Source organism: Sus scrofa, chromosome 1 (assembly GCF_000003025.6).
Source record: "Sus scrofa isolate TJ Tabasco breed Duroc chromosome 1, Sscrofa11.1, whole genome shotgun sequence".
NCBI lineage: Eukaryota > Metazoa > Chordata > Mammalia > Artiodactyla > Suidae > Sus > Sus scrofa.
This window is the reverse complement of record NC_010443.5, coordinates 180,253,790-180,276,024: the sequence shown is the minus strand read 5'-3', so window position 1 is coordinate 180,276,024 and position 22,235 is coordinate 180,253,790. Positions and strand designations below refer to the sequence as shown.

General features: G+C 34.8%; 1 protein-coding gene across 4 annotated transcripts in view; it reads left to right on the top strand.

The window, feature by feature from the left end:
- MAP4K5 (mitogen-activated protein kinase kinase kinase kinase 5) overlaps positions 1-22,235 on the top strand; it is a 135,065-nt gene that overhangs the window by 23,467 nt on the left and 89,363 nt on the right. For 3 of the 4 annotated variants that reach the window (XM_021101533.1, XM_021101543.1, XM_021101550.1), the window contains exon 3: positions 6,791-6,848. In XM_021101533.1, the coding sequence (XP_020957192.1) occupies positions 6,791-6,848 (58 nt within the window). Of the gene's footprint in view, positions 1-991; positions 3,600-6,790; positions 6,849-22,235 lie in introns of those variants that run through there. The other variant, XM_021101552.1, reaches the window with a different exon arrangement.

Sequence of the window (22,235 nt, the reverse complement as noted above, 5' to 3'; positions counted from 1 at the left end):
GTTGAGAATTTTTGCATCTGTGTTCATCAGTGATACTGTTTAATTTTCTTTTTTTTTCCTAGTGTCTTTGTATCAGGTTTTGGTATCAGGTCTCATAGAATCAGTTCAGAAGTATTTTTTCTTCTTCCATTTTTTGGAATAATTTGATAAGGATGGGTATTAACTTTTCTTTAAATGTTTGATGGAATTCACCTTTCAAGCTGTCTGGTCCTGGACTTTTGTTTGTTAGCAGTTATAGTATTACTGATTGAGTTTCATTGCTGGTAATCCATCTATTCATATATTCTATTTCTTCCTTATTCAGTCTTGAGAGTTTGTACATTTCTAGGAATTTTTACATTTCTTCTAGGTTTCTATTTTATTGGCATATAATTGTTTGTAATATTCTCTTATCATCCGTTGATATATGTGGTGTCAGTTGCAACTTGTTTCATTTCTAATTTTATTTGTGCCCTCTCTCTTTTTTAAGAGTCTGGCTAAAGATTTATCAATTTTTACATTTTCACAGTACCAGCTCTTAGTTTCATTGATCTTTTCCTTTTTTTTTTTTTTAAAGCTTCTATTTAACTTATTTCTGCTGTGATTTTTTTTCTTTTTTTAAATTTTATGGCTACACCCACGGCATATGGAAGTTCCCATGGTAGGGATTGAATGAGCCACAGCTGATACCTATGCCACAGTTGTGGCAGTGCCAGATCCTTTAATCCTCTATGTCAGCTGGGGATTTAACACACCTCCTCAGAAACCCAAGCTGCTGCAGTCAGATTCTTAACCCACTGCACCACAGCAGGAACTCCTCTGCAGTGATTTTTATTATTTCTTTCCTTCTACTAACTTTCAGTTTTGTTTGTTTCTTTAGATGTATGGCCAGATGTTTATTTCAGATTTTTCTTGTTTTCTGAGGTAGACTTGTATCTCTATAAACTTCCCTTTTAGAACTACTTTTGCTGCATCCCATAAATTTTGGATGGCTGTGTTTTCATTTTCATTTGTCTCAAGGTATTTTTCTGCTTTCCTCTTTGGTTTCTTCAGTGACCCATTGGTTGGTTGGTAGCATATTATTTGGCCTTCACATATTTGTATTTTTTGCAGTTTTCTTCTTTGTAGTTCATTTCTAGTTTCATATCATTGTGGTTAGAAAAGATGCATTAATGATTTCATTCTTCTTATGTTTATTGAGACTAGTTTTGCGGCCTAGCCTTTGATCTATCCTAGAGAGTTTTGTTTCTTTTCATTATCCTTTAAATGTGGGTAATATTTTAGGATTCTGTTTTTGTTTTTGTTTTTTTTGTTTTTTGTTTTTTTGGTCTGCACCCATGGCATACAGATGTTCTCAGGCAAGAGATTAAACCTGCACCACAGCAGTAACCCAAGCCACAGCAGTGACAACACTGGCTCCCACTAGGCCAACAGGGAACTCCCAGGATTCTGATTTTGAATCCCTTTTCTTCTAACTCCAGATATTCTTCCTAGATTATCTCATCTTCTGGCCTGGCTTCAGTAATCTTGATGATTCTGGTCTGTCTCCAATCCAGGTTAGCTCCTGAGTTCCAGAAGCTATTAAGTGGCTTACAGGATATCTCCAGTTAGTTTTCCATAGGAACCTAAAGTTTGAATATGTTCAAATCTGAGCCCCTCATTTATGTTCCTTCATTATTCTTCCCCTTCACCCATAAAATGTATTCATCTTCCTATATTTGTTATCATAGTAGTTGGGATTGCAATAGCTACATACTTCTGCAATCTAGAAACTAGGGGTTATTCTTAGTTTTTCTTTACATTTCACATTAAATGGTTTGCTGATTCTTAATGGAGACAAGCTTGGACTACAGCATGGTAGAGAAGGTAAAGGGAAATTAATGGATATGTTTTGTATTTGTAAGCCCTCACTGTTTGCTAAGATATCAAATGTGAATGATGTGAAGGAAAGAAGTGAATTATGACCTTGGATTTTTACTTAAGCAATAGGCTGGCTTCAGTAAATTTTATTTAGATTGGGAAGATGTGGGGATGAATTAGGTTTGTGGTACAGGTGTAACAGTGTTCTGTGTTAGGTATGCTAGGGTTGGACATGCCTGTCGGGTTTCCATGGACTAGCTCTGATAATTTTGACTGATCATTTCTTTGACATGATCACGTTTTTCTCTTATGTAGGATTCTTGGAGCTGCATGAGAGATTTGTCCTGGAGATGGTTGTTAAAGCCATAGGACTACACAGGACAATATTAAGTAAAGTGAGGTAAAATTCCATATTTGTATAGGTAACAGAGGAGTGAGAGACAAAGAGGCTTAGGCATTTTTGAAGGTTTTAAGAAAGAGGTATAAAATATTCCTTATGAAGGCTGGAAACCTAGTGGAGAAGTTCTAGTTTGAGGTTTGCGTTATGATTGGAAAATAAGACCAGTTAGTGCGGTTTTGTAAGTTTTTCCCCCAGTGCTATTTTTCTAATTAAGTTCATTTGTATCATTTAAAAATTAAGTAAGTTCCACATATGCATCTCATTTATCTTCATGGTGACCATCTTGGTTGTTGTAACTTTTAGATGACTGTCAGTACTTGCCAGTTACATCTCTTACCCCACTTTTAAAAAAATAACCTTTTAGCTTGCTCACTACTGAAGTGTATTGTGCCTTAAATCATGCTTTCCTATTCTTTGTTGATAACTCAAGACTTTTCCTTTAATTCTTTTTAGTCACATTAAAAATTTTATAGCAAGTGGGGAAAGTTCATGGATATAAAATTGGCAACTGCATTGTATTGTTGAAACAGAAATGGCTTAGTTAGAAAGATGAGCATCTTTTTTTCTTGGTGCCAAGTGGAAATAGAACTTTTTATAATGATTTAAAAATGCAAGGCAGAAGTTTTGGATTTACTATTTACTTTTCCAGTAGTAAATTGACTTGGAACTATTAAGAGCTAAAGGAGATGCTTTGGTGATGAGAATTGAAACTTAAAATTTAAGTGGAAAAGTTCTTTTATGGATTCTATAGTGATGTTGATCCCATTTATTATTAGTTTATCTTTTCCATCCAATAATTTTTACTCCTGATGAACAAAGAGTTAAATTTAAGAGATAAACTATAGTAAAATGTTTTATTGAACCTTTGAGTGTTTAATATACTCTTAAGTCTGAATATTAGTGTATAGTAATAACCTGCTAAAATGAACAGAGTCAGAAAGATACTTAGAGCCTTTTGTGGAGGTGCTGTGGTATTAGTTCCTTTTGTAAACATAATGCAGGATCTTCAAATTCTTTGTGTTAATGTTAAAAACAAAAATACTTGAGAATATCATACTGAATTTGTTGAAAGGAAATGATGGGTTTCAAAAACCAGTACTGTGTATGACTCCACTGGATTATAGTGTGAAATTGTATAGTTAAATTTCTGAAAGATCTCTTTAGTACATTGAATCTGTAAAGTCTCTGTTTAGAAGACCTTTTTTTCTGAAAGCCTCTTTGCCTTTCATTATAAAAGAGCCTGGTACTGCTTTCTGTTTTAAAAATCCAGCTGGAAAATTACAAACTATGAACATTTGCCCATCGGTTCTTCATTTGGAAAGAACAGAAGGATGTCTTCAGAATGGAGACTGACACTTAAGTATTTACCCTGCCAGTGGGAGTTATACCTTATATTCTTTACTTTTTTTTTTCTGTAATGACATATATTTTGGCTTCTCATGGTGTAGCTGAATTTTAAAATACTGTCTTAGTTTTATATGGTTCTCTGATTGTTGTTCAAATCCTCCAGTGAGGATTTCTGAGTGCTTTAGAATCTCTTTAAAAAAACAACAACAAAAAAAGATGTTCATGGTTCTTGCGTCTTCATTTTGGTTCTGTTAAACTGAAATACAACGTATTTGTGTTGATTCTAATCTTAACACTTGACTCCGTGTGTCTGAAAGTATCGCTATGTACTTAAAATTTAATTTTTATGTATTCTTTTAAAAACAATTAATAGACTTAATTTTAGTACAGTTTTTGATGTATAGAGTAAGTGAGCACATATGTAGTTACATTCATCCACACCATACCTACCCACCCACACAGTTTCCCCTTTTATTAATATCTTGCATTGTGTAGTATATTTATTACAATTATTGTACCAATATTGATATATTATTATTGTTCATAGTTTACATGAAAGTTGACTCTTTGTGTTGTACAGTTCTGTGGATTTTGACAGATATATAATGACCTGTATTCACTATTACAGTTTCATAGTTTTACCATCCTAAAAAAAATCCCTGTACTTCACATATTTGTCACTCATCACTCACAAAAAAAGTTGATTTGGATACCTCAAAGACTCAAGCCACCCCTTCAACTTGCAGCTAATTCTGCTTAACACCGTTTTGCCTACAGATACCAATGTTCAGCTTGTGCCTTAGGATCTGGGAAGAAACAGCTTCACATAAACATAAATTCAGTCTCTATAACCATTGCTCTTTTTACTCTTTCTATGGTTTTTCCTTTTCTAAAATGTCCTGTAGTTGGACTCATATGGTATGTAGCTTTTTCTGACTGGCTTCTTTCACTTAGCAATATGCGTTTAAAGTTTGTCTGTATCTTTCCATGGCTTGGTCACTTGTTTCTTTTTATCACCGAAAAATATTCCACTGTATGGATATAAAGTACTGCAAGATTTTGGGAACGGGGAAAAGACCTGAGGCCATTCTCTTGTTCAGGGGCCAGGAAGAGGAGAGGGTAGGAATGGTGTGAGGCTTCTGGTGGACCTTTTCCATTTCTGTAAATGTGTTTGCAGTTGGGGGAGGGGAAACTGTGGATGGGGATAGTTAAAATGTTTGTTTTCCCTTCCCCAAACTCCTCCATACCCTATTTACCATGATAAATGAGAAAAATATGAACTTCTCATCACAAAATATTGAGACTGCTGCTGTAGAAAATCATTTTTTTTCTTTTACCTGTTTGTGACTTTCCCTCTGCATCCCTCGCCCCCATTCTATTCTTTTCTCTCCTTGTATATCATTTCTAAAAGTATCCCTTAGAAGATTCTCTTTCCTAAATTCTTTGCCCTTCTTCTGTTCCCTTGCTTTTTTCCTTTGTTCTTTCTTCTGGTAACATGACCTACTTAATCCAGCAAAAAAAAAAAAAAACAAGTATAATCATACTTTTCTGTTTTATCGTATGCTTCTTATTTTTTATGCCAGGTATGAAAATTCACATTCAGATCTAATATAGTAAACTGAAAGATGTTGAAAATTATTAAATTGCATTTCTACCATATGATGAGCCAGTGGGTGCAATGAAAATCAGCACTCATATTAGTGATGCCAGTATAAAGTACAGCACTTTTACATTATTTTTGGCAGTATTTGTTGATGGCTTTAAATGTTCACATTTATACCCTTGGCCTAATAATTTTGTACCTTAGAATCCATTTGAAATAAATAATTTTAAATAATGAAAAGACTGTGTATAACATCCTTATTGTCTAGCAGTAAGGAAGAATGATTATGTGAACTATTGTATAGCCATTTAAAATTATGGTTAGCATGGAGAAAGTACATAACTTTTAAAAAAAGTATAAAAATTCGTACCTACATTAAAACTTGGCAGATGTAGGCTTAACATCCATGGTTGGTTAGAGTATATATACTCATAATCTTTTTCAGAGCAATATAGCAATATATCCATTTTAAGCCCACATACGTTTGGAATTCCCATCGTGGCACAGTGGAAACAAATCCAACTAGGAACCATGAGGTTGCAGGTTCGATCCCTGGCCTCACTCAGTGGGTTAAGGATCTGGCGTTGCCGTGAGCTGTGGTGTAGTCACAGATGTGGCTTAGATCTGGTGTTGCTGTGGCTCTGCTGTAGGCTGACAGCTGTAGATCTGATTGGACTCCTAGCCTGGGAACCTCCATATGCTTCGTGTGTGGCCATAAAAAGCAAAAAGACAAAAAAAAAAAAAAATTCCACATACCTTTTGACCTAACATTTAATACTTATAGGTTGCCTTACTGATGAACTTTGATATGTGCTAAAATATTTGCAATGATGACCATTGCAGAACTAATTATATGTGTTAAAATGTTTGCAGTGATAACCATTGCAGAACTAATTATATTAAGTCTATCCATGGTATTTTGTTATGTAGCAAATAAGTTTCTCTTCTAGGAATTTATTTGGAGGAAACAATCAAGGCTGTGGATAGATAAAAGCTATGTGATTGATGTATATATATATATATCCCTCTTTATAATTCTAAAATAATATTAAAATCCTAAGTATCCAACAATAGCAGATAAGTTAAATAAATTATGTATACCGTAAATGAAAAATTAGGCAGAACTGCAAATCTTGTATTGCACATCCACATACATACATACCTGAGCACACATACAGGCTTTAAAAAAAAGGAAATATATACACTAAGTGTTAACTTTTTTCCTCTGGGTAGTAAGATAAGAGTTGATATTTTTTTGAATTTTCTTTTAATGATCTGTAACTATTTTTATAAAATTATAAAAACCATGAGTATTTTTTAATTAAGGAAAATAAATAAAAGACTAGGAGAAGGGACACTGAAATTTTAAGTAGTAGTTTTTTTAGTGGTAGGACTAAAAGTAATTTTGTGTGTATGTATTTTTTTTTTTTTTGTATTTTTGTTTACTGGGAAAATGAATGTACTCATTTCATTAGAAATAAAGGTTTTGTTTTTTTTAGCTTTGTTAAAAGCATGATTGATAAGCAACTAATTAACAAGCTAATTAACTTATGTATAGTTGATGTATTTTTTAAATTTTTTATTTTTCATTTTTATTTTAGGCCAGAAATATACATACGGGAGAGTTGGCTGCAGTAAAAATTATCAAATTGGAGCCTGGTATGTATTAAAACTCTCAAGACAATTTTGAACACTTTTCTTGTGCAGTTCATAAATGTAGAACCTAAAAGTATTTTCCATATTTCCTTCCTTGTTTCCCTTCTTCCAAAAGAGATCTTTTTTTTATGATGTTAGGGCAGTAGGGTATCTCCAATATAGTTATATTAAATTTCATTGGAGGTTATTGGTTAAAGAAGAATTTGATGCAGTAGTTTGTTGTTAAATAAAGTTTGAAATAGTACATTCAGAAATTGACAGACATATTGGCAATGTTAAAATAATTTTTTTTTTTTTGGTCTTTTTGCCTTTTCTAGGGCTGCAACCATGGCATATGGGGGTTCCGAGGCTAGGGGTCTAATCAGAGCTGTAGCCTCCAGCCTGCAGCAGAGTCACAGCAACGCAGATATGAGCCGCGTCTGCAACCTCCACCACAGCTCATGGGCAACGCCAGACGCTTAAGCCACTGAGCGAGGCCAAGAATTGAACCCGCAACCTCATGGTTCCTAGTCAGATTCATTAACCACTGAGCCACAATGGGAACTCCTTAAAATAATTTAAGATTATAGTGAAATACTTGATTTTCAGTTTTAGCTTTTATGAGAATTTGATTAGTTGAGTATTCACTTACTTGGGAATATTTGATGAAATTCAGAATAATTATATTTTATTTGTCAGCCATTCCCTGGCTGGTTGATAGAAGTTTAATAATTCTGGTCATAGCCTAATACTTATTTTTTTATACCTATGTCTATTAGAAAGCTGTTTTAAAACACACTGAGTGTTTTTCTTGGGAAAAAGAAACTTCTCTATAAAACCTGAAAACTACTATTTAAAGTCTTTAGGATATTTTTGGTATCCTAAAAGTTTCTATTGAGAGCAGTAGTAGCGTTCTTTTTCCTCCATTTTTTTTTTTTTAACCATGGTAAAGTACACTTAGCATAAAATTTACCATATGAACATGTTTAAGTGTACAATTCAGTGGCATAAAATGCGTTCATGATGTTGTGTTACTATGACTACCATCCATTCCAGAACTCTTTTCATCTTATAAAACTGAAACTCTGTACCCATTAAGGAGTAGCTTCCCATTCCCCTCTTCTCAGCAGCCTCTGGCAAGCACCTTTCTACTTTTTGTCTCTCTGAGTTTGACTACTCTTAAGTACTCCATAAAAGTGGAATTGTAACATTATTTGTCTTTTTGTAATTGGCTTATTTCACTTAGCCAAGTGAAGTAGTCCACAGGGTCCATCCATGTTGGTCACATATATAAGAGTTTTCTTCCTTTTCAAGGCTGAATAACATTCCATTGAATGTATATGCCACATTTTGCTTATTCATCTGTTGATGGACATGGATTACTTCCACATTTTAGCTATGTGAATAATTCTGCTATGAACATGAGCATATAAAAATTTCCTTGAGACCCTGCTTTCAGTCTTTTTAGTATATACCCACAAGTGGAATTGCTAAATCATATGGTAATTCAATTTTTATTTTCTTGAAGGACTGCCATACTGTATCCTTTTCCCACAGTGACTACAATTTTATATTCTTACCTGTACTGCACAAGGGTTACAATTTTTCCACATCCATCCCAACACTTATTATTTTTCTGCTTTATTTGTTATAGCAGCCATCCTAAAGGATATGAGGAGATATCTCATTTTAAGGTTTTTTTTTGTTTTTTTTTTTTGTTTTGTTTTGTTTTTTCTGTTTTCCTAATGATTGGTGATGTTGAGCATCTTTTCATGTGTAAACTGACCATTAGTATATCTGCTTTGGAGAAATGTCTGTTCAATCCTTCATCCATTTTTGTTTTTGCTTTTTTTGTTTTTGACGGCATGTGGAAACTCTAGGGCCAGGGATTGAACCCACACCACAGGAGCGACCAGAGCTGCTTCAGTGACAATGCCAGATCCTTAACCCACTGTGCCACAAGAGCACCCCTTCTTCACCCATTTTTAAGTTGGGTTGTTAATTTTTTGTTGTTGAGGTTTAGGGTTTCTCTCTATGTTCTGGATGTTAATCCCATATCAGAAAAATGATTTGCAAATATTTTCTCTTATCCTATGGGTTGCCTTTTTACTATGTTGATAGTATCTTTTGGTGCACAAAATGTAAAAACTTTTCATGCCATCTAGTTTGTTTTTAATTTTAATGCCTGTGCCTTTGGTGTCATACCCAAAAGTCGTTACTGACTCCAGTATCATGAAGCTTTTGCTCTGTGTTTTCCTTGAAGATTTTTAGTTTTACGTCTTTGGTCTATTTGAGTTAATTTTTGTATGTGATGTTAGATAAGGGTCCAACTTCATTCTTTGGCTTATGGATATCCACTTTCCCCAATATCATTTGTTGAAAAGACTATCCTTTCCCCATTTTTTTTTTTTTTTTTTTTTTTTTTTTTTTTTGCTTTCAATTTTGTTTTTTTTTTTTTTTTTTTATTAAATTTTATTTTCCCACTGTACAGCAAGGGGGTCAGGTTATCCTTACATGTATACATTACAATTACAGTTTTTCCCCCACCATTTCTTCTGTTGCAACATGAGTATCTAGACATAGTTCTCAATGCTATTCAGCGGGATCTCCTTGTAAATCTATTCTACGTTGTGACTGATAAGCCCAAGCTCCCGATCCCTCCCACTCCCTCCCCCTCCCATCAGGCAACCACAAGTCTCTTCTCCAAGTCCATGATTGATTTTCTTTTCTGAGGAGATGTTCATTTGTGCTGGATATTAGATTCCAGTTATAAGTGATATCATATGGTATTTGTCTTTGTCTTTCTGGCTCATTTCACTCAGTATGAGATTCTCTAGTTCCATCCATGTTGCTGCAAATGGCATGATGTCATCCTTTTTTATGGCTGAGTAGTATTCCATCGTGTATATATACCACATCTTCCGAATCCAATCCTCTGTCGATGGACATTTGGATTGTTTCCATGTCCTGGCTATTGTGAATAGTGCTGCAATGAACATGCGGGTGCATGTGTCTCTTTTAAGTAGAGCTTTGTCCGGATAGATGCCCAAGAGTGGGATTGCAGGGTCATATGGAAGTTCTATGTATAGATTTCTAAGGTATCTCCAAACTGTTCTCCATAGTGGCTGTACCAGTTTACATTCCCACCAACAGTGGAGGAGGGTTCCCTTTTCTCCACAGCCCCTCCAGCACTTGTTATTTGTGGATTTATTAATGATGGCCATTCTGACTGGTGTGAGGTGGTATCTCATGGTAGTTTTGATTTGCATTTCTCTTATAATCAGCGATGTTGAGCATTTTTTCATGTGTTTGTTGGCCATCTGTATATCTTCCTTGGAGAAATGTCTATTCAGGTCTTTTGCCCATTTTTCCATTGATTGATTGGTTTTTTTGCTGTTGAGTTGTATAAGTTGCTTGTATATTCTAGAGATTAAGCCCTTGTCAGTTGCATCATTTGAAACTATTTTCTCCCATTCTGTAAGTTGTCTTTTTGTTTTCTTTTGGGTTTCCTTTGCTGTGCAAAAGCCTTTCAGTTTGATGAGGTCCCATGGGTTTATTTTTGCTCTAGTTTCTATTGCTTTGGGAGACTGACCTGAGAAAATATTCATGATGTTGATGTCAGAGAGTGTTTTGCCTATGTTTTCTTCTAGGAGTTTGATGGTGTCCTGTCGTATATTTAAGTCTTTCAGCCATTTGGAGTTTATTTTTGTGCATGGTGTGAGGGTGTGTTCTAGTTTCATTGCTTTGCATACAGCTGTCCAGGTTTCCCAGCAATGCTTGCTGAATAGACTTTCCTTTTCCCATTTGATGTTCTTGCCTCCCTTGTCAAAGATTAATTGACCATAGGTGTCAGGGTTAATTTCCAGATTCTCTATTCTGTTCCATTGGTCTGTCTGTCTGTTTTGATACCAGTACCACACTGTTTTGATGACTGTGGCTTTGTAGTATTTCTTGAAGTCTGGGAGAGTTATGCCTCCTGCTTGGTTTTTGTTTCTCAGGATTGCTTTGGCGATTCTGGGTCTTTTGTTGTTCCATATAAATGTTTGGATTGTTTGTTCTAGTTCTGTGAAAAATGTCATGGGTAATTTGATAGGGATTGCATTGAATCTGTAGATTGCTTTGGGTAGGATGGCCATTTTCACAATATTGATTTTTCCAATCCAGGAACATGGAATATCTTTCCATTTTTTTACATCTTCTTTGATTTCTTTGATTAAGGTTTTATAGTTCTCGGCATATAGGTCCTTTACCTCTTTGGTTAGGTGTATTCCGAGGTATTTGATTTTGTGAGGTACAATTTCCTTTCCCCATTTAATGGTCTTATTATTATTAGCATCCTTGTCAAAAATCATTTGTCCATATATGTGAAAGTTTATTTCTGGGTTCTCTATTCTATTCCATTGGTCAATATATCTTTAAAATGCCTGTTATCACATTCTTTTTTGGATTTTAGTAGCTTTATAGTAAGTTTTGAAATCAGAATGCGTGAGTCATCATCTTTGTACTTCTTTTTGAAGATATTTTTGGCTGTTCAAGGTCCCTTGAGATTCCAGATAAATTTTAGGGTGGGTTTTTCTATTTCTGCAAACAATGTTACTGGAATGAGGAGTAGTAATTTTTGACCAGGTGGCTGAATATTTGGTGGTCTGTTCATTTACTGTTTCATAAAGTTAGACATGTAGAGTAATTGTGTGACCATAATTGTAGCAAAGAATTTTTTAAATTACGCAGTTAAAATGGTTTTACATTATAGATACAATATTTTGATCATTATGTGTAAGTTTCATTAGAGAGAGATTACTAAGGTAGCATATGCTGCAACACTATAAAAAACAAGCTTTCATATATGGCACAGTATCCTTTTCTCCTGAATAATAGAAATTGTTATAATACTCTTATTTTTATTTTTTTGTTTTTAACATTGTCTTTTACTGTTTTATTTTCTTTCTTTCTTTGTCTTTTTTTTTTTATGGTCGCACCTGTGGCCCATGGAAGTTCCCAGGTTAGGGGTTGAATTGGCACTGCAGCTGTAGGCCTACACCACAGGAACACCTGATCCTAACCCGCTGAGCAAGACCAGGGATCAAACCCACATCCTCACAGACACTACGTTGGGTTCTTAACTCGCTGATGCACAGTGGAAAATCCTGATAATACTCTTTTAGTGTCCTCTTATTAAGTTCTGCCTAATAAGTATAAAATGATCTCCACAAGGTCAGTATGTGTTCTGTTAACATACATAGAAGAGAATATAACAGAACTATGCAAGAATTTGTCTCTCCTGGAGTCACTTGCGCAGATATTCCCATTCTGTTCAAGGAAAACTGTTATGGTCCAGATAATGAATGGGCTGGGTTCACAGAGGAAAGAAAGGTATTTATCCCTTCTCTGCCTTCGGTGAATACACTACGCTCATCATAGCAAGTTTCACTTACTGACTTGAGAGTGTGACTTACTTTTGATTATAGTTCATATAATGAATTAATATATTTTTAAAATCCTAAAATTCTGACTTCTCAATAGACCATAAAAAAGAAAGTATATCGGAGTTCCCATTGTGGCCCAGCAGGTTAAGAACCCAGTGTTGTCTCTGTGAGGGTGTGGGTTTGATCCCTATCCTTGCTTAGTGGGTTAAGGATCTGGCATTGCCACAAGCTGAGGCATAGGTCATAGATGTGGCTCAAATCTGGTGTGGCTGTAGCCTCAGCTGCAGCTCTAATTCAATCGCTAGCCCAGGAACTGCATATGCTGCAGGTGTGGCCATAAAAAGAAAAAAGTATATCATTATACGATGTTATCATTTAACCCATTGCTGGGACCATGAATTAAGAATTTTCGAATGGTTGGAATTTCTCACTGCCTTCCTTTTTAAAGTGTTCATCCACATATAAATATTAACTACTGTTTAAATGCTTCTTCCCAAAAAGATAACATAGAAGTCTAATAAATGATGATATGACTTTACCGTTTGGCCATTTTAATACTGTTACTTGCCTCTACTATGTTTTGTTTAATTCTTTTATGTTATTGGTCTTTTGTTACTGATCTTTAAAATTTTTTTATTTTTTAATTTAAATTTTTATTTTATTTTTTGGTCTTTTTTTAGGGCCACAACCACAGCATATGGAGGTTCCCAGGCTATGGGTCGAATCAAGCTGTAGTTGCTGACCTACGCCACAGCCATAGCAACAGCAGCACAGGATCCGAGCTGTGTCTGTGACCTACACCACAGCTCATGGCAATGCCAAATCCTTAACCTCCTGAGTGAGGCCAGGGATTGAACCTGCATTCCGTTGGATACTATTCATATTTGTTTCTGCTGAGCCATGATGGGAACTCCAGTTGCTTCCATATCTTGACAATTGTAAATTTTGCTGCTATGAACATCAAGGTACACATATCTTTTTTAATTATTGTTTTTGTTTTTTTCAGATATATACCCAGGAGTGGAATTACTGGGTCATATGGCATTTCTACTTTTAGTTTTTTAAGAAACCTCCATACTGTTTTCCATAGTGGCTGCACCAATTTACATTCCCAGCAACAGTGTATGGGTGTTTGCTTTTCTCTACTTCCTTGCCAACACTTGTTATTTTTGTTCTTTTTTATGATAACCATCTTGGCAGGTGTGAGGTGGTATCTCATTTGGGTTTCGATTTGCATTTCCCTGATGATTATAATTGTTGAGCATCTTTTCATGTGCTTCTTGGCCAACAAGCTATATGTCATCTACATGTCTTCTTTGGATAAATGTCTATTCAGTTCTGCCCATTTTTTAATTAGGTTAGTTTTTTTATGTTGTATGAGGTGTTTATATATGTTGGATATTAATCTTTTATCTGTTGCATCATTTGCAAATATTTTCTCCCATTCAGTAGATTGTCTTTTCATTTTGTCAGTTATTTACTTTGCTATGCAAAAGCTTTTAAATTTAATTAGGCAGAAGAATGGATACACAGAGTGAGAAGTTAGAAGTTTCCAGCAAAGAGTTAGAAAATATAAAGAACACCCAAGAAGAGATAGAAAATATGGTAACTGAAATGAAAAGTATACTAGAAGTAATAAGCAGTAGACTAAATGATGCAGAGGAACAGATTGATGAGCTGAAAGAGTAGTGGAAATCGCTGCCACTAAACAGAAGGAAAAAAGAAAGAAAAGAAATGAGGACAGTTTAAGAGGTCTCAGAATTCAATTCATTACTAATAGTAATTGTGGTTTTATTAAACTTAGTAAATAACAACTCTAAAATTAGTCACCTGAAAAATAAGTTTTTCTTATATTTAAGTATGTATATTTTTCTTATAGTAAATAGTTTCATAATCTTTGTTTTAGAATTTGAGAAATTGATCTTCTGTTTGAGTCTATTCAAATTGTTTTGTTATATTTTGTTTGTGGATTTGTTTTCTTTTTTTTTTTTTCCTTAAAAAAAGTGTTTTCTATGTTGACTGTAGGCTTTTACACCATTTTTTTTTAAGCACTTTCAGTAAAGCCAAAGTAGTGGTGTTTTTCACATTTTAGATACAGACTTAATGGAGTGTTTAAGATGAAAATGTGGTGTTACACTATTGAATTTTCCCAACATTAAGTTCAGATACTTCAAATAATTTTGGAGAAAGCTATATTTTAGAGATGAATTCTTGACTGTACCTGGGAGCTTTTTTAAAAATCGCATTGAAGTCAGTATAATGCAGATGTGCTTCCCTGTATTGATGTAGCAGATGTGCTGGTTTAGAATTTTATTTAAACGTGAAAAGACAATGAAAAGATTTTTTTTTTTTTTTTTTTTTTGCTCTTTAGGGCTGCACCCACAGTATATGGAGGTTCTCAGGCTTGGGGTCTAATTAGAGCTATAGCTGCTGGCCACAGCCACAGCAACGCTAGATCCTTAACCCACTGAGTGAAGCCCAGAATTGAACCTGTAACCTCATGGTTCCTAGTCAGATACGTTTCCACAGCGCCACGGCAGGAACTCCAAAAGGTAATTATTTGCCAGTATGACTTAGAAAAAAAGCCTTTTGTCTGATGAAACATAAACAATTTTTAAAGTAAATGGTATCTCAGCTGTGAACTTAATTACACTTTTCACCCCAGTAAAAAAATAGATTGTTGAAATTTATAGTAATTTTGAGGCCTGAATTTTATTACAGATTTATTGACTTGTTCCTGGTAATTTAATTTTGTAATGTTATATTTAAAATTTCACTAAAACAGATTGCTTTTGAGGCTCTTCCCAATTCTTACAGAAATCTTAAAGTGAACTTTAGGGTTCAGAATAAAAATAGATTAGCACAGAGAATTTTTTTTTATTAGCCACAAAAATAAACGATAAAGAAAATGCGCATTTCTCCCTATCTTTTTGTTGCCCTTTGTATATAAACACAAGCAAATGATTATTTTCAAGAATGATTTAACCATTTCTTTATCTTATTTTTATAGTAGATGCTTATTAAATATAGGTACTCTATTACAAATCGTGACATTAAATTAAGTTTGACTTACCAGTGAGTGGTATTGAAAATGAATAATACCAATGATACCATTTTGAGTTTTATTTGTATTTTCCATCTCTTTGGTCAGGCGTCAGAACTGCCCTAGAAGAGCAGGCAGTTATTATGATGATGCATGTCACCATGTTTTCCTGTCTGTGTCTGAATTTCAGCCTACCCACTAACTGATTTTACAGATGCTGTTTTGCTCGACAAGTATGTAGCTAGTGCCAGCTGACAGCCAGAACATGATCAAGCTTCCTTAGGAAAGCTGATTGTTAGAATCCTACTTTACCCTCCCATCTCTTCTCCTGTTGTCCACTTTTTATAGTGAAACTACATACTACTTTAAAAATTTTGCAAATTGTAATTTGTTAAAAAGTGTGAGCCTTGCATACAGGGATGGAATTTAATAAAATCATTGTCCAAGGTGATTAATGCAATATACTTTTTTTTAAATTTCCTTGTCTATTTTTTAAAATGCTCACTTGGAAATACTCATGAAATAGTCCAGTATTTTTAAATAAAATAACAAATTAAATGTATTTCCCTAGTTTTGACAGTTGCTAGAATATAATAAGTGGGAATGTTTAAATATCTTGGAATAGATACTTAAAATTTTTTTCAGTTTTACTTTATGATGTCATGTATCCTAGAAGTATAAACTGAGGAAGTAGAATAAATTTTTTACAAGTCAGAAAGTGTATTAGGATTTAAGCAGTTATTAGTTTATCTTGCCACTGTTTTTAAAAGAAGTCCCAAAGTGTGAGCTTTGGCCAAATAGGACAAATATCAGCTATTCTGGTTAACTGGTATGTTCTTGCTTTTCAGTATTTACTTCTATTTAAAATCTAACAATTTTAATTTTTGAAAATAATCTGTAAATTTAAGTATTGGTACCCTATCTTCACTCTTTAAAAAGTTGAAGTCTGAATTTGTGGAAAATGTTAATTTGAGATCACACATGCTCACCACAAGTGTTCTTTTAGTGGTTTTTAATAATAGATATAGAAAGCTATTAATAGCTAACTAGACATTTTCTTGTCATTTAATTGGTAAAAATCACTTGCCATGGTAGAGTACTCTGTTTCATTTATATCTGTTTCCTTTTCAACATAAGATAAAATTGAAATGAAGATACTTTTTTGTTACTATGTAGTAAAAAAGTGAACTTTAAATTATTGAATTTAAAAACTGATAGAGATATTTCATTCTGGGTGAGTTTCTGGAATCTGTTAGATATCCCATAGAAAATATTATGTTAGAAATGACTGTTTTATTTATATTCTTCATTTTGTTCAATAGAAAAGATTTGTATTTTCTTAATAGCAACCAAAGCAGTCAAATTGACAAGATTGCCACCATTGTGTCACTGTATTTTTCATGGACATTTGAGAATTAATTGACAGAATATTTAGTATCGGATTATCCAATGGTTAAATAAATCTGTATTTACATAATTTAAAATTATTTTTATTGTAGTAAAAAATATGTAAGCTTTACCATCTTAGCCATTTTAAAGCACATACTTTAGTAGTGTTAAGTCTATTTACGTGGTTGTGAAACAGATCTTCATCTTATAGAGCTGAAACTTTATATCCATTAAACAGCTATTTCTCTTTGTACCTGCCCTGCCCCGCACCCTAGCCCCGGGTACCACAGTATATTTTCTATATTTATAAATTTGACTGCTTTAGATACCTCATGTAAGTGGAATCATACAGTATTTGTCTTTTTGTGAGTAGTTTGTTTTATTTAGCATAATGTCCTCGAGGTTCATCCATATTGTAGAATGTTACAGGATTTTATAGTGGCTGCATATTATTCCATTGTATGAATATACAACATTTGATTTATTCATTTATCTGTGAGGATTTGGGTTGTTTCTACCTCTTGGCTATTGTGAATAGGGCTTCTGTGAATATGTATCTGTGAATAGTGTCCACTTACATGGGCATACAGATATCTCTTTGAGATCTTCTTTTAGTTCTTTTGAATATATACCAAGAAAGAAGATTACTGGATCATATGGTAGTTCTATTTTTAATTTTTTGAGGAACTACCATACAGTTTGCGTAGCGGTTGTATCATTTTATAATACTATCAGCAGTGCAACAGGCTTTCAACTTCTCCATGACCCTACTAACACTTGTTATTCTCTGGAGTTTGGTTTTTAATTTTGTTTTGGTTTTTGATAGTAGCTTTCCTAATGAATGTATCTCATTGTGGTTTTGATTTGCATTTCTCTGATGATGAGTAATATGAGTATCTTTTTATATATTTGTTGACCATTTGTATATGTATATTCTTTTTGGAGAAATGGCTTTTTAAGGCTATTTTTTGTTGTTGAGTTTTAGGAATTATTTTTTATTTTTTATTTTTTTTGCTTTTTAGGGCTGCACCCTCAGCATATGGAGGTTCCCAGGCTAGGGGTCAAATCGGAGCTCCACCTGCCAGCCTGCACCACAGCCACAGCAATGTTGGATCCAAGCCGTGTCTGCGACCTACACCACAGCTCATAGCAACACCAAATCCTTAACCCACTGAGCAAGACCAGGCATCGAACCCGCAACCTCATGGTTCCTGGTGAGATTCGTTTCTGCTGCGCCACGATGGGAACTCTGAGTTACAGGAATTCTTCACGTATTCTGGATATCAGATACATGGTTTACACATATTATCTCCCATTCCATAGGTTGATTTTTCACTCTCTTGATTGTGTCCTTTGATGAACAAAAGTTTAAGTTTAATATAGTCCCATTTTTCTTTTTTTCTTACCTGTGCTTTTGGTGTCATACCCAAGAAACTGTTGCCAAATCCAGTGTCATGAAGCTTTTCCCCCTGTGTTTTCTTCTAGGAGTTGTATAATTTTGGTCTAAAATTTTAGACCTTTCATCCATTTTGAGTAAAATTTTGTGTATAGTGTAAGATGAAGGTTCGACTTCGTTCTCTTATGTGAGGATATTCAGTTTTCCCAACACTTTTTGTTGAAGTGACTTCTTTTACGCACTGAATTTCTTAGCACTTACATGGAAAATCATTTGACCATACATGTATGGGTTTATTTCTGGGCTTTCTGTTCTGTTCCACTGGTCCCTATGGCTGTCTTTATACCAGTAGAGGTACCCCGTTTTGATTTCTTTAGCCTTGTAATATGTTTTGAAATCAGGAAGTGTGACTCTCCCAACTCTGCTCCTCTTTTTCAAAATTGTTTTAGCTGTATGGGGTCCTTTGAAATTCCATATGAATTTTAGGATTTTTTTTTTCTATATCCGAAAAATGCCATCTTAGACATTGTGTCAGATCTGTATATTACTTTGGGTAGTATTAACATGTTAACAGTATATGCATATTTTTCTTTTTAAGGCTGCACCCATGGCATAAGTTCCCAGGCTAGCCACAGTTGCAGGCCTATGCCACAGCCACAGTAGCACTAGATCTGAGCCACATCTACGATCTACTCCACAGCTTGTGGCAATGCGAGATCCTTAACCCATTGAGAGCCAGGAATCAAACCTGCATCTTCATAGACACTATGTCGAGTTCTTAACCCACTGAGCCACAGTGGGAATTCTAACACGTTAATGGTATTAAGTCTTCTAATTCATGAACATGGGATATCTTTTTATTTGTGTCTTCTTTTTTTTTTTTTTTTTTTTTTTGTCTTTTTGCCATTTCTTGGGCCACTCCTGTGGCATATGGAGATTCCCAGGCTAGGGGTCGAATCAGAGCTGTAGCCACCGGCCTACGCCAGAGCCACAGCAACGCGGGATCCGAGCCGCGTCTGCAACCTACACTACAGCTCACGGCAACGCCAGATCCTTAACCCACTAAGCAAGGCCAGGGATCGAACCTGAAACCTTATGGTTCTTAGTCAGATTCTTTAACCACTGCGCCACAACGGGAACTCTCCTATTTGTGTCTTCTTAAATTTCTTTCAGCAATGTTTTTAACTTTTGTGTACAGACCTTTTACCTCTTCAGTTAGGTTTATTCCTAAGTATTTTTTATACTATTATAAATGGAATTGTATTTTTAATTTCCTTTTCTGATTATTCATTGTTATTGTATAGAAATGTAACTGATTTTTACATTAATTTTGTATCTTAAACAATGTAGAGGTTGGGACCCTGATGCTCTGTGCAATCAAAAATCTGAATATAACTGAACTATCCAAAAACTTAACTACTAATGGCCTACTATTGATAAGAAGCCTTACTTATAAACAGTTAACACATATCTGTATGTTACATGTATTATATACCATATTCTTACAGTGAAGTAAGCTAGAGATAGGAAAATGTTATTAAGGAAATTATAAGGAAGAGAAAAATACACTTCTAGTATTGTACCGTATTTATCAGCTCTGTAAGTTTACATTGTCTATTTGTAAAATGAACCATCTTTGGTAATGACATCAATATTGTCTTATATGGTATAAAACACTGCAGATGTTCTGTGTATTTCTAACACTGGACATCAAAAATGAAAAAATAGGAGTTCCTGTTCTGGCTCATCAGTAACCAACCTGACTATCCATGATGATGCAAGTTCAATCCCTGGCCTCGCTCAGTGTGTTAAAGATCCACCATTGCCATGAGCTATAGTGTTGGTTGCAGACACAGCTCGGATCCTGTGTGGCTGTGGCTGTGGCATAGGCTGGCAGCTCTAGCTCCGATTCGACCTCTGGTCTGGGAACCTCCATATTGCCATGGGTGCAGCCTTAAAAAGACAGGAAAAAAAAAAAAAGAAAAGATAATATGAAAAAGAATTCATCTTTATTTATAGATGTAACTATTTACACATTGTTAATAAAGAAGCAGTAATATGATTGCTTTATGGTAGCCTGGTGTAATTGATACAGTTGTTTTATAGTAGCCTAGCCTATACACTGATGAGTGAATCATTATAAAATTTGTATGACATACAGTTATATAATACAATTGAAAACATTGTTACTTTAAAAAAAAAAAAAACCGCTTACCTGTGATGATAAGCTGATACACACTTTCTACAGTTATGAGAGAGAGGGGCATAGGGTATGGAAATATAATCCTTTGAAAGCAAAATTATAAAACAGGAGGAAAACTAACACATTATTAATTTTATATTAAGTATCCCTCATCTTATGCCTATATAAGGGTAGGCTATCCACTTCATTACAAGTCTTGCACATGGTGTTCTACATGTATATTTTTTGTATGTTTACTGAAAAAAAAATCCGAGTCGGCCTGCATGGTTCAAACTTGTGTTGTTCAGGGGTCACCTATACAGTTTTGCTGAATTTATTTATTAGTTCTAACAGGTTTTTTATCTGCAAACAGATAATTTTAATTCTTCCTTTACATTTGGATGCCTTTTAAAGAGATGCTGTTTTAATGACATAGTGTTTATTTATAAAATATTGAGTGAAAATAGGTTGTGAAACTATAGTATGAATCTAGTTTCTGTATATGGTGGGAGAAACCATGTAATTATAAATTTATGACTGGAAGAAAATATCAGAATAACAATAGGAGTTCCCATCATGGCTCAGTGGTTAACAAATCCAACTAGGAACCATGAGGTTGCAGGTTCGATCCCTGGCCTTGCTCAGTGGGTTAAGGATCTGGCATTGCCATGAGCTGTGGTGTAGGTTGCAGATGCTGCTCAGGCGCGGCGGAGCCCGCGTTGCTGTGGCTCTGATGTAAGCCGGCGGCTATAGCTCCGATTCAACCACTAGCCTGGGAACCTCTATATGCCATGGGAGCGGCCCAAGAAATGGCAAAAAGACTAATAATAATAATAATTGACCTACTTGAAAGAAAATGATTATCAGACTAGAGTAGAGTACTATGTTTTGTTAAAGTACCATTCATAGTTTTTTGTTCTTTGTTTTTTGTTTTTTTTTTTTTTAAATCAAACCACACAGAATGGTTTGGAGTGGAAAATAAGTCCTCCTGGGTATATGCCCTTATTTGCACTCACAGGTAACTACTATTTTTTTTGGGGGGGGGCAGGGATTCTAGGTATTTTCTGTATAATGTACTGCAGATGCCTTTTTTTTTGTTGTCTGTCTTTACAAGTGTTTAAACATCTTTCCATGTCAGCATATATTGCTCTAATTTGTTCTTGTTAATAGCTCCAGAGTATTTCATTGTACAGAGGTACCATAATTTATTTAATCCCTTATTGATGTGTTCTTTTGTTATTTCCACATTTTTTGCTGTTGGAATCAGTGTTGCAGTGAACATCTTCATATGTATTGTTAAGTATATATGCTCTAAATTTTGATTAGTAGTGCCAGATGACTTCCAAAAAGGGCGATCGGTTTTTCATTTTCACGTGCAAGATTTGAAAATATGTTTCTCAGTACTGTCTCAAAACTGGGTATTGTCAAACTTTGAAGTTTTTCCCAATCTGATGAGATTTTAAAAGTGGCTTTGATTTGCACTTCTTTAATTTGAGGACAGGCATCCTTTATAGGTTTATTGGCATTTATATTTTCCTTACTATCAATTACTCATCCATCCTCTTTTCTTAGCCTGCTGTTTGAAGGTGTGTGTAAGAGTGGGGTTGTTTTCAAAGTCGATTTTGAAATTCCAAGAATCCTTTTTTTTTTTTTTTTTTTTTTGTCTTTTTGCCATTTCTTGGGCCGCTCCCACGGCATATAGAGGTTCCCAGGCTAGTGGTCGAATCGGAGCTATAGCCGCCAGCCTACACCAGAGCCACAGCAACGCGGGATCCAAGCCGTGTCTGTGACCTACACCACAGCTCACGGCAACGCCGGATCCTTAACCCACTGAGCAAGGCCAGGGATCGAACCCACAACCTTATAGTTCCTAGTCGGATTCATTAACCGCTGAACCACGATGGGAACTCCCTGAAATTCCAAGATTCTTAATCTCAGGACAGTTTTTTAGTATTTTTGTGGTGTGTTTGGTACA